The sequence below is a fragment of the Sphaerodactylus townsendi genome, linkage group LG07 (genome assembly GCF_021028975.2).
Source record: "Sphaerodactylus townsendi isolate TG3544 linkage group LG07, MPM_Stown_v2.3, whole genome shotgun sequence".
Classification (NCBI taxonomy): Eukaryota; Metazoa; Chordata; class Lepidosauria; order Squamata; family Sphaerodactylidae; genus Sphaerodactylus; species Sphaerodactylus townsendi.
In genome coordinates, this window is record NC_059431.1 from 13,147,606 (window position 1) to 13,160,218 (window position 12,613).

General features: G+C 47.2%; 1 protein-coding gene across 1 annotated transcript; it reads left to right on the forward strand.

Annotated features, from left to right (window-relative positions):
* Positions 1-727: 727 nt before the first annotated feature.
* Positions 728-6,987, forward strand: LOC125436943 (DNA polymerase delta subunit 3-like). The gene is made up of 5 exons (XM_048504327.1): positions 728-872; positions 3,588-3,643; positions 4,818-4,920; positions 6,684-6,812; positions 6,904-6,987. Exons 1-5 carry the CDS (start codon positions 813-815, stop codon positions 6,985-6,987), a joined length of 432 nt encoding a protein of 143 aa, XP_048360284.1. The 5' UTR covers positions 728-812.
* The last annotated feature ends 5,626 nt before the right edge of the window (positions 6,988-12,613 follow it).

A 12,613-nucleotide genomic window follows, 5' to 3' on the forward strand; every position in this document is an offset into this window, starting at 1 on the left:
GAGCTCCCCTGATCCTGTCTCTGCCCAAGAGGTTGGCCATTAATAAAGTTTTTCAAGAACTTTATTTTATACTCGACTTGAGCTCTCTTTGTAAGCTTCTATTATTTAAAACCGTTACCTTGTAGTAACATTGTTATGCTATTAATTTTATTAGTGAAACAATAACAGCACTTTTATTATTTATTACTGTTATTATTTGCAGCCCACATTTATGTATTTACGTCATTTGTAGTTCACCGTTCTCACTTGAACACAAGACGGATTTCAGAGAGTGAGTCAGTAAAAATACACCCACCCACACACATTATTAAAGAATATTTAAGCCTTAGTGAAAGGTCTTCACCACTAGGTGTCAGGAATAAAATAAAACCCCAGCGATGGTTTTGAGGCAGGTGAATGACCGTGGAGGAACAGAAGGCGGTTGAGTTGCGCACCTCCTCCGGTGGGAGCTTCACCGCGAGGAGTACTCCTCCCGGTGAAGACCCGCCGGGAGGCTGGCAACCCAGTCGCCTCCTGATTCTCGACCGTAAAACCATCCCCCCAGTACCCAGAAGACGTGGGCGTGGCAAAAGCCCGACGCGCGAAGCCGGGGTTGGGTTTGTCTCAGTGGACTTGCCGTAGCGCGGGCGTGCTGGAGAGGCGCGCCGTTGCCGGGGAGACGGGGCGGGGCCAGGTCGGCGTGTCCCCGCACGGCCGCCGTAGAGTCCTCGCGCGCTCGGCCTGCGGTTGCCATGGCGGCGGCGGCGGGCTTTTCGGGGCGCTGAGGCGAGCGGGGAAGAGGAGGAGGCGTCCTCGTCGTCGTCGTGTTCGCCATGGAGGACGAGCTTTACCTGGAGAACATCGACGAGTTCGTCACGGACCAGAACCGAGTCGTGAGTGGCGGCTGCGGGGAGAGACGGGCCGGCGAGAGCGCCTCTGCGCAAGTGCAGAGTGCAGAGGCGGTCGCCGAGAAGACTCGGGCACAAGGGCAGAGGCGCTGGGCGCTCTCTCTTTCCCTCTCTCTCTCGGCCTAGCCTACCCAACAGGGTTGTTGTTAGGGTGGAACGGTGGCTCAATGAAAGAGTCTCTGCTTGGCCACGCAGAAGGTCCCAGGTTCAATCCCCGCATCCCTGGATAAGAAGAAGAAGAGTTTGGATTTCTGTCCCCCCTTTCTCTCCTGCAGGGGCTGACAATCTCCTTGCCCTTCCCCCCTCACAACAAACACCCTGTGAGGTGGGTGGGGCTGAGAGAGCTCCGAGAAGCTGTGAGTAGCCCAAGGTCACCCAGCTGGCGATTGTGGGAATGTACAGGCTAACCTGAATTCCCCAGATAAGCCTCCACAACTCAAACCCAGTTCCTCCAGATCAGATACACGAGCTCTTAACCTCCTACGCCCAAAGCAGAATTGGCAGGCAACGAAAAGGCCTCCCAGTCTGAGACCTCGCAGAGCAGCTGCCAGAGTAGGCAATGCTGCCCTTTAAGGACATAAGAACAAATAGCCAGCTGGATCAACAGACCAGAGTCCATCCTAGTCCAGCTCTCTGCTACTCGCGGTGGCTCCACCAGGTGCCTTTGGGAGCTCACATGCAGGATGTGAAAGCAACGTCTCTTCTCGCGGCTGCTGCTCCGGTCGGATCACTGGTCTGCTAAGGCATTTGCAACCTCAGATCAAGGAGGATTTGATGCCTTTGATGGACTCATTCGGGGTCTCACTCAGCAGAAGGCAGCTTCACCTGTGCCATGCTCTGAGCAACGCGGAAGAAGAGCAGGCGACTGTTTATTACAGTTAACGATTACTACTTATTTAAAATGTTTCTTAGCTTGCCTCCCACCCGATGCGAATAACACACAAATGACAATTGGTATAACGCTTTAAAGTAAGGCACACGTTAAATTTAAACTATGCTAAACGGACGTAAGTATGAAGCTGCCTTGTCCTGAATCAGGCCTCTTCTCCCTTTACTCTCCAGTGCGATTCTGGGCTGTGTCAATAGGAGTCTATTGTCAATATCGAGGGGTGTAATTGTACCTCTCTATTCTGCATTGATCAGACCTCACCTGGAATATTCTGTATAGTTCTGGGCACCGCAATTCAAGAAGGATATCGACAAACTGGAACGGGTCCAGAGGAGGGCAACCAAAACGGTCAAAGGTCTGGAGTCCATGCCCTACGAGAAGAGACTTAGGGAGCTGAGAAGGTGACGAGGTGACCTGAAAGCCCTGCTTAGATATCTGAAGGGATGTCATATTGGTGAGGGAGCGAGCTTGTTTTCGGCTGCTCCACTAGAACCAGGAGTCACGGGTTCAAGGGGAAGGAAAAGAGATTCCACCTGAACATCAGGAAAAACCTCCTGACAGTCAGGGCTGTTCGACAGTGGAATGCACTACCTTGGAGGGTGGTGGAGTCTCCTTCTTTGGAGGTTTTTAAAGAGAGGCTGGATGATCATGTCAGGAGTGCTTTGATTATGTGTTCCTGCATGGCAGGGGGTTGGACTGGATGGCCCTTCCAACTCTATGATTCTATTGCTTACTCAGACTGGCAGCATCTTGCCAGGGTCTAAGGCAGATTTCTTTCACATCACCAACTAAATGATCCTTTGATGCCAGGGGTTGAACGTGAGACCTTCGGTATGCCAGGCAGATAGTCCTGTCACTGAGCTACAGTCTTTCCCCATGGTCTGTGTTGTCTATTCAGATCGGCGGCGGCAGCTGCCCAAGTTCTGAGGCCTTCCACATCACCCACTGCCAGATCCTGAACCAGGTCGTGAGGCTGGCTCCCAAACTTATTAATTTTATTCTACTTATAAGACTGCCCTTCCCCTTGCGGGTCCAGGGTGGCTTCCACCATGGGACAAATAACAGGTTGATACAATCTGAAATTATCGATATCAGCTGGTTCTGGACAATGCGTTAAAACACTAGTACTAATGCGTTAAAAAACAATTCAGTTCGCTTCTACAGAGCAGAAAAATAGAGGAGGGAGAAAGAGGGAAAGGAGGAGGCCCTGGATGGAAGACGGTTACTGCTCTCCAAGCCGTGGGCTCTGTTGGAACTTCCTCTTCTGTCTTGCAGGCTCCACCTTGCCCACTGATGCTCCAGCTTAGGGGAACTCTCTGTCAGCAGACATCAGAGGCCTTAAACGGTTCCACAGGGCCTGTGAGACAGAGAATACTCCAGCTGGAGGCCTCTTGGCTAAAGCCATACCCACTTGCTAAGAGCAAGGCACACTCTGAAATCCTGGAGAGAACTGGGTTTGAATTCCCCTCTGCCCCATTCACTTCTGAGGCAGTGGGAGGCTTATCTGATTAATCAGATTGGCTTGTGCACTCCAACACATGCCAGCTGGAGTGACCTTGGGCTCTTTGGGGCTCTCAGCCCCATCCACCTTTACAGAGTGTTTGTGGGGGCCCGGGGGAGGAGTTTAAGTAAGGCCCTTTGAATCTCTTTGCAGGAGAGAAAAGGAAGAAGATATAAATGAAACTCTTTGCTTCCTACTTAAAATCTGAGTGCAGAGAATGCAGCTACTGAAAAAGGAGAGAGCTATAGAGTTAATGGCAACAAAGTTAGCGGTTTTGTCAGTGAATTCTGATGATCTTTTCTGTTCACAGGTGACATACAAATGGCTGAGCTACACCCTAGGGGTTCACGTCAACCAAGCCAAGCAGTAAGTATTGATACGTGTCGAGCCCTACGTTTGGTAGTGGATGAAATTAGATCAGATGAGAGGTGGTCTTTGACCTCTGTTGAGAAATTTGTTCCACAGCAGCAAGGCATTTGCCAGGGGCTGGATACAAGCACTGAATTGCCCCTGTGTTGAGAAATGGCTGCTTCTATATTTCAGGGCACATTTCAGAGTGCTGGTCCTTTCCTTTAAGGCCCTATATTTATTTTATTTTTATTTTTATTTTACTCTTCGATTTCTACCATCCCCATAGGGCTCAGGACAGCGAACAACACATAACAAGTATACATTAAAAGCAGGATAAATACCAATACAATACATAAGAACAATAAAATAAGAAAACAGAGTTAAAGATGAAGACTAATACGCATCAGGACCTAGTGTTAGCTAATACTTAATAACAGCAAGCTTATATCAGTTCATTAACAATCAAGTTCAAAACTGCTCCCCAGCCAGCCAATTTGCCAGTGAAGGGGAGCTCCAGCCACTATCCCTAGAGTGCGATTCCATAACGAAGCTAAACTCTTAATGTAATTTTCTTCCCTAATATCGAGTTGGAACCTTTCTTCCCATAATCGTATACCCATTATTGCAAGACCTCACCTCCGCTGCCAACAGGAACAGCTCTCTATCCTCCTCTGGGTGACAGCCCCTTCAAATGCTTCCCAAGAGAGCTATCATGTCCCCCCTCAACCTCCCTCTTTCTCCAGGCTAAATATTCCCCAGAGTTCCTCGCCTCTCCTCCCAGAACTCCTCGGGTCTCCAGGCCCCTGGTCATCCCTTTATTAGAGCTCTGCTGCTGCACCAGCTCTAATTTCTTACCCACCTCCTTTTTGTGAAGTGAAGCCTCCAGAATTGCCCCCAAGACTCCAGGCGATGCCTGACAAAGTGGAGTGTACTTGCAGGGCGACAACAGCTTGCAGTCTTAGGCGGTACACCTCCTTTACTACACCCCAATACTAGCATAAGCCTTTTTTAAAATTTGCCGCATCCCACCTGCTGTTACTCCTTAATCCAAGATGCTTCAACTCCATTCTGGCTCGAGCTTAAAGGCGTTTTGTTTTAATCTCAGTTTGCAAGTGAACACTTAGAAGGAAGCGTGAAAAGGGTTTTGCCCAGAATGCGGCTCTGGGCTTGTTTTTTTTTTCCTGTCCAGGATGCTGTACGACTACGTGGAAAGAAAGCGGAAGGAGAATTCAGGAGCCCAGCTGCACGTCGTCTACTTAGTGGCAGGAAACCTTGTGCAGAACGGCCACGTGGTGAGTCCTCAGCTTCCTCTGCTGTCAGCGCCAGGCGGCTTTGTGGCAATACTAGAACCAGGGGGGCATCCATTGAAAAATGCTGGGGAAGAATTAGGACTAATCAAAAGGAAACACTTCTTCACTTAGCGTGTGACTGGTGTGGAATATGCTGCCCCAGGAGGGTGGGGATGGCCACTAACCTGGATCAGCATTTTAAAGGGGCTTGGACCCAGATTTATGGAGGAGAAGTGGGTTATGGCTACCAATCTTGATCCCTCTTGGAAGTCTCAGATTGCAAAATGCCTTAACAGACCAGGTGCTCGAAGGGGCAGCAGCAGAAGAGCCGTTGCTTTCACCTCCTGCCTGTATGGACTCCCAAAGGCACCTGGTGGAGGGCCCACTCTGCGGTAGCAGAGAGGCTGGACTAGATGGACTCGGTCTGATCCAGCTGGCTTGTTCTTATGTACAATTGGCTATGACGCATTTATTTAGAAGGAAAGTAACCGGGCAGGGTAAACTGGCGTGCTTGTTCACAGGTGCCATCAAGAACAGCAGAAAACATGGAGTATGGTTGGTGTTGTCAGAATATCACAGACCTTATAAATACCTTGCCAAGCAAACTGAGCAGTTGGGACTGCAGCTCTGGAGAAAAGAAGAACAACAGTGGTCAGCCATCTCTTTGCGAAGAGCCACCAACACGTTTGCTTTGTTGGAGGATAAGTGTTCCTGGTAGTTGGAGATTATCTCTTCTCAGTAGTTAGGCGGAGCGGCTGACTTGCGGGTGGCTAGAACACAGCAGAAGCCCTTACCTGGAGTGATGGCGTGTGTGATGGCGTGATGAATCCCCAGTAATGCGACGAAGCTTACACAAAAGAAAGTCGAGGGTCAGTTATAGTTTCTAGTCTAATAAAGGTATTTATTAGTGAGAACTCCGTTCTGGATAGAGAAAGGTAGGTAGATAGAGTCACTATGCTATCTTAATCTAGCTGGATGGAGATGGATCACGGGGAGCATCCATCCTCTCTCTAAGGCATGGTAGGAAGAAGTGTGAGAAGAGGTGGAGAAGAAGCCGAAGGAAGAGGAAGTCCCTGAGAGTATCAGTCACAACATCGAAGGGATAGAACCCAGCATGATAGAGTAAAGGTGTCAAAATCCCTATGTCCCTATTCTCCAGCCACTAGCTCTCTGGTAAAACCCCCCCTCTGTAGGTTGAGGCAGGAAACAAGCGTAACAAAAGTCCTTTCACTTCCAACATGCTTGGGAAATGGCAAGCGTTATAGGCATTTTCTATAGAATCCTAGGCTCCCTTCCTCGCACCCGCGCTTAAAATAATCGTTTTCAAACCACTTTCACAACTGTTTGCAAGTGGATTTTTTGCTATTCCATACGGCTAAAAGAGCACTGAAAAGTGCAGTTTGAAAGGCAGATTATTCTGCATGTGCGGAGGGAGCCCTATAAGTTGGAAGAGAGACCCTAGAGGGCTCCTCAAGTCCAACCCCCTGCGATGCAGGAACACATTATGTTCCAGCCATGCCAAAGGGGATGATGGGAATTGTAGTCCATGAACATCTGAAGCACCACAGTTGGACACCCCTGCTGTAGAGCAGATGGCTAGGTTTTCATGCGCAGTCATAAACAATCTTAATTTTACTTTCTACTTTGTCTTTTAATTTTTGTCTTTTATTTTAAATCTTTGTATTATGCCATTAAAGGTTATCTGTAATCAAGATTGAAGCATGGTATACTGGCTCATTATGGTGTTAAATGTTTTCTCTTTGCAGCTGCACAAGGTCGCAGTAGTGAGAGAAGATCAGCTAGAAGGTAGGTTCGTGAAGAGTGGGATGTCTAAGAACCAAAGTGTAGTTCTGCCGGCATCTTGGGAATATGACAGCTGGCATTCAGACACCCCTGTAGTGGTCTCCTTACGAGGCTGAGGGGCAGCGGTGCCAAACTCTCATCTTTGAGGGGCATGATTGTAAACTCTCTCATTGGCTCCGGTAGAGGCCCTGCTTGGTTTCAGCTTCGGCTCTTACAGGCCTTGAAGGAGCTTCGCCAGGTCCGCAGAACCCCGAGGCCGGCTGGTGAGAGTGTTCCACCAGGTCGGGGCCAGGAGCTGTAAAGGCCCTGGCTCCTCCCGCGGCGGGCCAGGGCAGCTCACGGTTCTGGGCCCCCCGGCCTGGTGGAACACTCCACCAGCCGTTGGCCGAGCCCTCTGAAGACCTGGCAGCCACCAAAGAAGACCTGTAAGACGCAGTTGTTCCTACTGGCCTCTTTGGAGGAACCAGCACTTCAGGAAGAGTGCCCCTTTTTAAGGCTCTCCAACATCTGAGTCCCTTCCATCTAATGGGACTACCATTCCCTCCCTCTTGGGGAGGGGTTTAAGAATTAAGGTTTTCTTAGACGCACTCTTTTATTATCTTACTGCTTGTTTTGAAGGTTTTAACTATATTTATTTGTATCGAGATTTGTGTTGCTTTGCACCAAGAGCCCCTAGGGATAGGTGTATATAAGGCTAAATAATAAATAAAAATAATAAAATAAATCTTGAAAAGGCTGGAGGGAGAAATGCAGAACGCAGCATTTAATGCTCCCATTAATCTGGGATACCGAGTATAGTTACGTTATCACAGGGAGGGCAAAAGAAGCAGAAAATAGCAAGGTATTACAGCAGGATACCTCCAGAGTTAAAGCACACAGAATACATTTCCGTCATTCCAGGTTGTGTATAGCAGGAGTGGCAGCTTTTGTCCTGTTGTGCCAGCACTCTTTTTCTTAATGAAAATGTTATTCTAAAAATTCAGTTCTTGAAGGGAGCTCCACCCAAAAATATAGTGCAAGAGTGCAGTTGGCTGGTAGGGAAAGATCTCTGCCGGCATAAGCATGGCATTTTTATTGTCATTGTGCACGCTTTACGGAAATTTACAGCAGCATTCCTCGATGCACTGAATTCCAGACGTATACCCCACCCCCTCGCTTTCCCCTTCTTCCACTCCATCCCTACACACAGCTAAACACATCAACTGCGAAGCAGCGGAGTTCAGCATAGCCACAGCTCTGGAGTAGAAGCTGTCTCTAAGCCTCTTTGTGTCCTAGTTTCCTCTTGATAAAGACCTGTATCGCTCTGTCGGATGGTAACAGTTCAAAAAGAGAGTATGCTGGATGAAGAGGCGGGTCTCAAGAATATGTTGGGCTTTTGAGGCTTCGGGAATTATAGAGAGTTCTTCCAAGGAGGGAGAGGGGGCAGCCGATAATCCCTCTGTGCAATGGCGATCACCCTTTGAGCGCCTTCCTATCTGCCACTGCTGTGCAACTGGAGAATACACAGATACGGTAGGTTCAGACACTCTCTATAGCACAGCGGTAAGAGGACACCAGGAGTTTTCCATTCAGTTGTTGTTTCCTTAAATGTATAGCAGGAGTGGCAGCTTTGTCCTGTTGTGCACGCACTCTTTTTCTTATTAAAATGTTATTCTAAAATTCAGATTCTTGAAGGAGCTCCACCCAAAATGTAGTGCAAGGATGCAATTGGCTGGTAGGGAAAGATCTCTGTCCGGCGTGGATGATCTTGGGCCGGAATTCACTTTCCTTGGTGCAATGTCTACCTACCTTGTTGGAGTGGTTGCTGGAGGCATAAAAGATGCCTCTGCAAACTCTCTCTCAGAAGCCCTGGGAGATACCTCTTCAGGCTGGAGTGGGGAAGGGGACTTCTGGGAGCTACCTGGATCTTGCAGAACCTGATTTGCTTTGTTTTCACCGTCTTCTTTAAAATGTATATCCCGCTGCATTCAAAAAGCCCAGGAAGGTTAACATCGAAACTCTTTAATAAGGGAGAGATATTCCGGTTTCAGCCTAAAAATTCACAAGCTGTTTGCTGGTCATCGACATTTTCTGGAATTCATAGCTCATTCCTACACCTGGAAAGAGGGCTGCCCCCATCTTAATTTCTTCTCCACTCCAAAATTGTTCCTGTGTCTCCGATCAGTTTAGTAACACCTTCCCTCCTTATATCCTTCCTTCTTTCTTTACTGGGATTAATGATGCCCCATTCCCTCCACCTATTCCCTCAGCATGAGGGAGCCAACTCCCTTTCCCCACTGATCTACAAAAAGGTTGCTCTTGCTTTAATGAGTTCCTTATTGATCTCCCTCTGCGTTAAAGACTCCTCGCGTTCTCACTGATTGCTCATTGACCGGGAGTCAAGGGAGAGTTAAGTGGTCAAGACGGCTGATGGGAATTGTAGTTCCTGAACATCTGGAGAGCCGCAGGTTCCCTACCCCTGTTCTAAACCCTCCTAGGGTTGTGATTCACCCATTCGAAGCGATGCATGATTGCTTCAAAGCAAAACCACCGACTACCACCAGGCTTACTCCCGAGTAATGCGCACTTTGGAGCCAACCGTTTTTTTCTAAAGTAAAACCTCAGTATTCAGGTTAAATTGCCGTGTTGGCACTTTGCGATATATAAGTGGGTTTTGGGTTGCAGTTTGGGCACCCGGTCTCGAAAAGGTTCACCATCACTGACATAGAGGGTTCTATCTGGAGCAGGCCACGCTGAAGAAGAAAAGGGATTTAGGCCTTCCTCCCCAACACAGTTTTCCTGATCTGAAATGGTCCTTGGAAGCTGTTGTTTGCTCCTGGGGAAAACACACATCACATAGCCATAAAGCAGTGATGGCGAACCTTTTCGAGACCGAGTGCCCAAATTGCAACCCAAAACCCACTTATTTATCGCCAAGTGCCAACACGGCCATTTAACCTGAATACTGAGATTTTTGTTTAGAAAAAACAGTTGGCTCTGAGGCGCATGTTACTCAGGAGTAAGCTTGGTGAAGCAACCATGCAACGCTTCGAATGGATGAATCATGACCCTAGGAGGGTTTACTCAGAAGCAAGCTCCATTGTCAGCAACCGAGCTTTCTCCCAGGTAAAGGATCGTGCCCAGGCCAGCCTAGGTGTGTGTGTGTGGGGGGGGTGATTTTCCACCACCCCCCCACATGCATGCGTGCCCACAGAAAGGGCTCTGAGTGCCACCTCTGGCACCCATGCCATAGGTTCGCCACCACTGCCATAAAGCCTGCAGTGTGGCAAATGCAAGCACCCCTAGGCCATTTAAAAAAATGGCTTAGAGGGAAATTTCTAAAGCATATCAATAGTCCGACCCAGAGATCTACTCAGGTGAACCGTCAGGTATAGTTGGCCACATCAGAAGCCCCATGTAGGAAGACAAAGGTCACTTCTTCCAACCTTTCATCCAGAAAGGCCAAACTGAACAGGGACCTATATGACCAATCAATTCCAATCCTGACCACCAGTTAGAAATGTGCATTTTAGCTGCTGCAAGCAAGATTCACTCGTTCACAAAAACAGAAAGACAGAAGGGATGGTTGCCTCCAAAGCGCTCTTGAAAGTCACAACTCTAGCCAGCAAACAGAGCTACAAACTTCCCTGCCGAGTCAAGATTACTTAAATGGTTAGTATTTTGCATTTCAAAACAGATGCAGCCAGTGTTTGTCAAGCTTTCCAGTCTGGTTGGCTGCAGGCAAGTAGCTACTTGTAAGCCCGCACAGAAATTTCCATTCATTACAAAAGGAAGAAGTATCTTTACTGAGCCCAGCTTCCTCTTAAAGACAAATCTGTCCTGGAGTAAAAACCCCTTCATGGCAGGACTGATTTGTGCTGAATTTAAGGGAAAAAAATTTTTAAGCAACCTCCATTCAAGGGCAATTGCGAAATATTTAGCATCATTGGATGATGTAACTACATCAGAGTCCTATTTCAGTATTTGAGAAAAACGGTTGCGACATTTCATAAAACCCTGACTGGAGAACAGGATATTCTGTCCTTACACAGCTTCACTCTTAAAAAGTGTGTTCAAATTACGGCGGTTATAAGAGACAAGAATACAGACAGTTTTCTAAAAAACTGGAAATCCTTTGCGGACTACTTATTGAAAACATATACAAACAGAAAAACAATGGCAGGATCTGAGATTTAAATGAAAACAGCATATTGGATTAAGAAAACTTTATAAGGACTAAAAGTGAAAAAATTCAGATATTAATTATAAGCTTGGAGTTAGAATTATGCTTGGATCCTCAGTGAGGTTGCTGTAAGTCATCATATATATGCATAGGTGTTTGTATGTGGTTTTTCCCCTTTTCATTTAGTATTATTATAGGGGGGGAGGGAGGCTAGATTGGGATTTTTTTCTTTACCTTTCTATGTATGTATTACTTAGATGTGTAAAATAAATAAAAATTACTTTTTTAAAAAGTGTGTTCAATTTCGGAGTGCCATTTTTTTTTCGACAGGGCAAGGTACCCAACTCTAAGTCAAGCAGAAACCCAACTGCTGGGCAACGAAGCTAAGCAGAGCATTTGTTCATCGGCAGAGAAAACCTTCCACTTACGAAAGACTCAAGAATAATATCCACAGCGTATTAGAATGCTTCTCACATGCTGCGTCCAAGTATGATCAACATTTTTTTTAATGCAAAGAGTTGTCACTTTATTTTACTAGTTGTACATCTGTGTCTTGAGCAACATACATTTTGCCAGATGACAGTAATTGTACGGTAATTGTAGGAAAACTTCCCCTTGTCTAGCTGGCGTGTCAAGCCATTCTTAAGTGTACGTGAGCCAATAGAAAAGGCAACATCTCCAGTTAGAATGGAAAAGAGCCAGTGGATTTTAAACAACAACAACACAGTTTTAAAATATTCAAATGCCGTTTCCTCACCCTATCATATAAAAACACTCTTAAATTTAGCTTCAGTTTTCCCTGTCCCACAGGGTTTTATGTAGGTCTGTGTTGCAATCAGATTGGGTCACAAAGTCAACCAGATATGCTTGCCAAAAATTTCTGCATTTCCACAGCATATTATTACTCCCTACTAAAAAACCTAAGGTTGGAGCAGCAGTGGTGTAGGAGGTTAAGAGCTTGTGTATCTAATCTGGAGGAACCGGGTTTGATTCCCAGCTCTGCCGCCTGAGCTGTGGAAGCTTATCTGGGGAATTCAGATTAGCCTGTGCGCTCCCACACACACCAGCTGGGTGACCTTAGACTAGTCACAGCTTCTTGGAGCTCTCTCAGCCCCACCCACCTCACAGGGTGTTTGTTGTGAGGGGGGAAGGGCAAGGAGATTGTAAGCCCCTTTGAGTCTCCTGCAGGAGAGAAAGGGGGGATATAAATCCAAACTCTTCTTCTTCTCTTCTGACTGGAAGTACTGGCTCAGAAATGCACAGAAGCCCAAGGGCCCCAATCAGAAGGTGTCCCACCCCTCAGGCTGGGGGTGCTCCCAGTCAAGGTTATTTTTTTAGGGGGACTGAATTTGAAACATGTACAGGACGCATGAGCCCCTTATAGTGAGCTTTCAACAAGGCAGAATTCTCTAGCTGAAGGGTGTTCTTTCCATTATCATCCTGTCCTTTCTTCAAACAGCGTGTCTATTGAGAATCATGTCCACATTATCCTCACAACAACCCTGTGAGATAGGCCAGTCTGCGTAACAAGGCTAGCTCACAATCACTTAGGCTCATTCAGCACACGCAAAATAATGCACTTTCAAGCTGCTTTCACAACTGTTTTTGCCATTCCGCACAGCTTCAAAGAGCCCTGAAAGCAGCTTGAAAGTGCATTATTCTGCGTGTGCGGAATGAGCCTTAGAGAGTCTGATGAGCAAACAAGAACTTAAGTCAGTGGGGTGCTGTGGT

What these genes read in the sequence shown, in the direction of transcription:
- LOC125436943 (XM_048504327.1), top strand. Translation starts at nt 813, where the DNA reads ATGGAGGACGAGCTTTACCTGGAGAACATCGACGAGTTCGTCACGGAC. An exon ending in CACGTCAACCAAGCCAAGCA is followed by an intron (nt 3,644 to 4,817) that starts GTAAGTATTGAT and finishes TTTCCTGTCCAG; the next exon opens with GATGCTGTACGACTACGTGG. An exon ending in GCTGGCATTCAGACACCCCT is followed by an intron (nt 6,813 to 6,903) that starts GTAGTGGTCTCC and finishes TGGCTCCGGTAG; the next exon opens with AGGCCCTGCTTGGTTTCAGC.